This window comes from Pteropus vampyrus, unplaced genomic scaffold (genome assembly GCF_000151845.1).
Source record: "Pteropus vampyrus isolate Shadow unplaced genomic scaffold, Pvam_2.0 Scaffold239, whole genome shotgun sequence".
Lineage (NCBI taxonomy): Eukaryota > Metazoa > Chordata > Mammalia > Chiroptera > Pteropodidae > Pteropus > Pteropus vampyrus.
The window spans coordinates 19,138-21,654 of record NW_011889020.1 but is presented as its reverse complement, the minus strand read 5'-3'; the positions used below and the strand labels follow the sequence as shown (position 1 = coordinate 21,654).

Sequence of the window (2,517 nt, the reverse complement as noted above, 5' to 3'; positions counted from 1 at the left end):
TAGGGTGTCTTTTGTTCAGGCGCACGCCCTTGCCAGGGGGCCCGGCCCGGGGAAGGGGCGTCCGCGACTTGTGGGGCGATGGGCGCGGGCGAAGTTCCTTGCCTCCCCGGCCGCGGGACAGGGGCTGCGAGGGGATGTCCCCGGGAAAGGGGCGGGAGCTGGCGGGCGCTCCGCGAGGCGCCGCGTGCAGCAGCGCGGATGCAGCGCTGGCTCTCGCAGTAGCCAAACAAAGACTGCCGCGGACTCAGGACGGCGGAGGGCGCTTGGCGGAGGCTTGGAGGAGGGGATATGGGAAGGGGGTTCAGAGGCGTGTTGCGGGAGGAGGCCGTGGGGAAGGCGGGGATGGGGGGGAAGATGCGCTCTCACGTGTCTGTGCGCTGCTGCTGGCTGGGGGGCGGGGCGCGCGGAGGGGGCCTGAGCGCCAGACACCTGTTGGGGCTGCGAGTTGCGTCTGCCAGACACTTGGCTCGGCAGCGGCAGTGGCTGGCGTGGAGGCGGCCAAGTGTCCTTTGAGTTGGGAGAAAGGCTTTCTTGGTTTCCCAGCTGATGGGGAAGGGGCGTTCACAGCCAGGACAGGGGCTGGTGTCCGCGGGCGGAGGAGAGGGGGCATCCTCCTTTCTCTCTTTGAGGCCGAAGGCTGGTCAGAAGCCTGGGAAGCACCCGCCCCAGGCTCAGGGTGGTCCTGTCCGGTCTCCATGCAGGATCCGCCCTCCTGCTCAAGCCCAGGGGACACTAGTGGGGATGGGGGCGGGGAAGGGGTTGAAAGCCAGCTGCAGGGTAGAGGGTGTGCCTAGGAGTGGAGTGGGGGTGGGGGGAGTAAGGTGAGGGATGCTGGTCAAGAAAGATGATGACCGTCGGGTCCGGCCAGCATGCGCTGTGGTGGGTCTGACCCAGGCCCCTGTGCAGCCGGGGCTCACGGCGGCCTTAATCTCCCACAGGGGCCTTCTGCATCCCACTGTATGTACCGTACGTGCTGACCGGCCGCTGGCCCTTCGGCCGGGGCCTCTGCAAGCTGTGGCTGGTGGCGGACTACCTGCTGTGTGCCTCCTCCGTCTTCAGCATCGTGCTCATCAGCTACGACCGCTTCCTGTCCGTCACCCGTGCGGTGCGTCTGAGATGCGAGTGCCCACGGTCGCTCCTGGGGGGAGGTGGCCAGGAGGAGTGGCCACGGGAGGCACTGGGCAGGGGATGGCCACTTCTGAGTTGTGGGCAGTGGCAGGTGGGCTTGGTCCTCACTAGCCTCACACTCTTCATGCCAGGCACCCCATATGTCCAGCTGCCCAGTCAGTGCCTTTTGCTGCCAGTAGGTCTGGTCCTGGGACAGGCAGGGGGCATAGTCCGGCCCTGGCATCAGATGTCCCTTAGGGAAGGGGTCACTTCGGCCTCCACTCTGGGGCAGGTCCCCTGAGGCTGAGGGAGGGTCGGGGCCAGAGGCCCTTGGTGGCACCCCCCACAGGTGTGCGTGTGCGTGTGCGTGTGCATGCGCGTGCATGTGCCTCAGGAAGACAGGCTCTGGTTCCTGGCCCCTCATCGTGAGTGGCCACCATGAGTTAGGGGCCAGGCTTCTCGTGTCCGTGCCATGTGGCTGGAGCAGAGGCCTCTCCTTGCCCTCTCGTCTTCTCGATGGCTTTACCTGGCACCCAAGGGCCATCTGCTTGGGAGCCACGTGCGTCCTAGTCTGGAGAGGCCATGGAATAGAGTGCAGAGAGCATGGGTTTGGGGTCAGATGGCCCTGGGTCCAACCTGAGCTTTGCCCCCTTTGCCACCCACCTGGTCCCTCCCTTCCTCTCTGAGGCATCAAGAAAGAAAGCAGGAGAATAATGGGGCTGCTGGGAAGGTTAAATCAGACGATATCCAAACGATGCGCAGCGCGGCGCTGGGCACGCTGTGAGCACTCGAGAGACAGGGACACTGACGAGCACCCTTGGGGAGCTCACAGTGGGGATGGTGAACAGGCAGCTGGCTGTAGGACAGTATGACGGAGCATCACCCAGCCCGGGACCCGTGGGGGAGAGGGGAAGGGGAAAGCATGGCTGTGAGGGAAGGTGGCCTGTGTGGAGGCCTGGGGGCTGCCGAGACCTCCCAGTCCAGTGTTCCTCCTACCGTGGTGGCAGCCGGCTGACCTGGGCTCAGTCCCCTCCCTCCTGACCTGGCGTGTCCCACGGCAGGTCTCCTACCGGGCCCAGCAGGGCGACACGCGGCGGGCGGTGCGGAAGATGGTGCTGGTGTGGGTGCTGGCCTTCCTGCTGTACGGGCCAGCCATCCTGAGCTGGGAGCACCTCTCAGGCGGCAGCTCCATCCCCGAGGGCCACTGCTATGCTGAGTTCTTCTACAACTGGTACTTCCTCATCACGGCCTCCACACTGGAGTTCTTCACGCCCTTCCTCAGCGTCACCTTCTTCAACCTCAGCATCTACCTGAACATCCAGCGGCGCACCCGTGACCGGCTGGACGGGGCGCGTGAGGCGGCGGGCCCGGAGGCACCGCCCGAGGCCCAACTCTCTCCGCCGGCCGCGC

The 2,517-nt window shown here is 65.9% G+C and overlaps 1 protein-coding gene across 1 annotated transcript in view; it reads right to left on the bottom strand.

Annotated features, from left to right (window-relative positions):
* Positions 1-2,517, bottom strand: part of MTG2 (mitochondrial ribosome associated GTPase 2) — a 20,405-nt gene that overhangs the window by 1,518 nt on the left and 16,370 nt on the right. Inside the window, exon 9 of the mRNA XM_023519860.1 lies at positions 1,767-1,773. Within this exon, the coding sequence (XP_023375628.1) occupies positions 1,767-1,773 (7 nt within the window). The remainder of the gene's footprint in view (positions 1-1,766; positions 1,774-2,517) is intronic.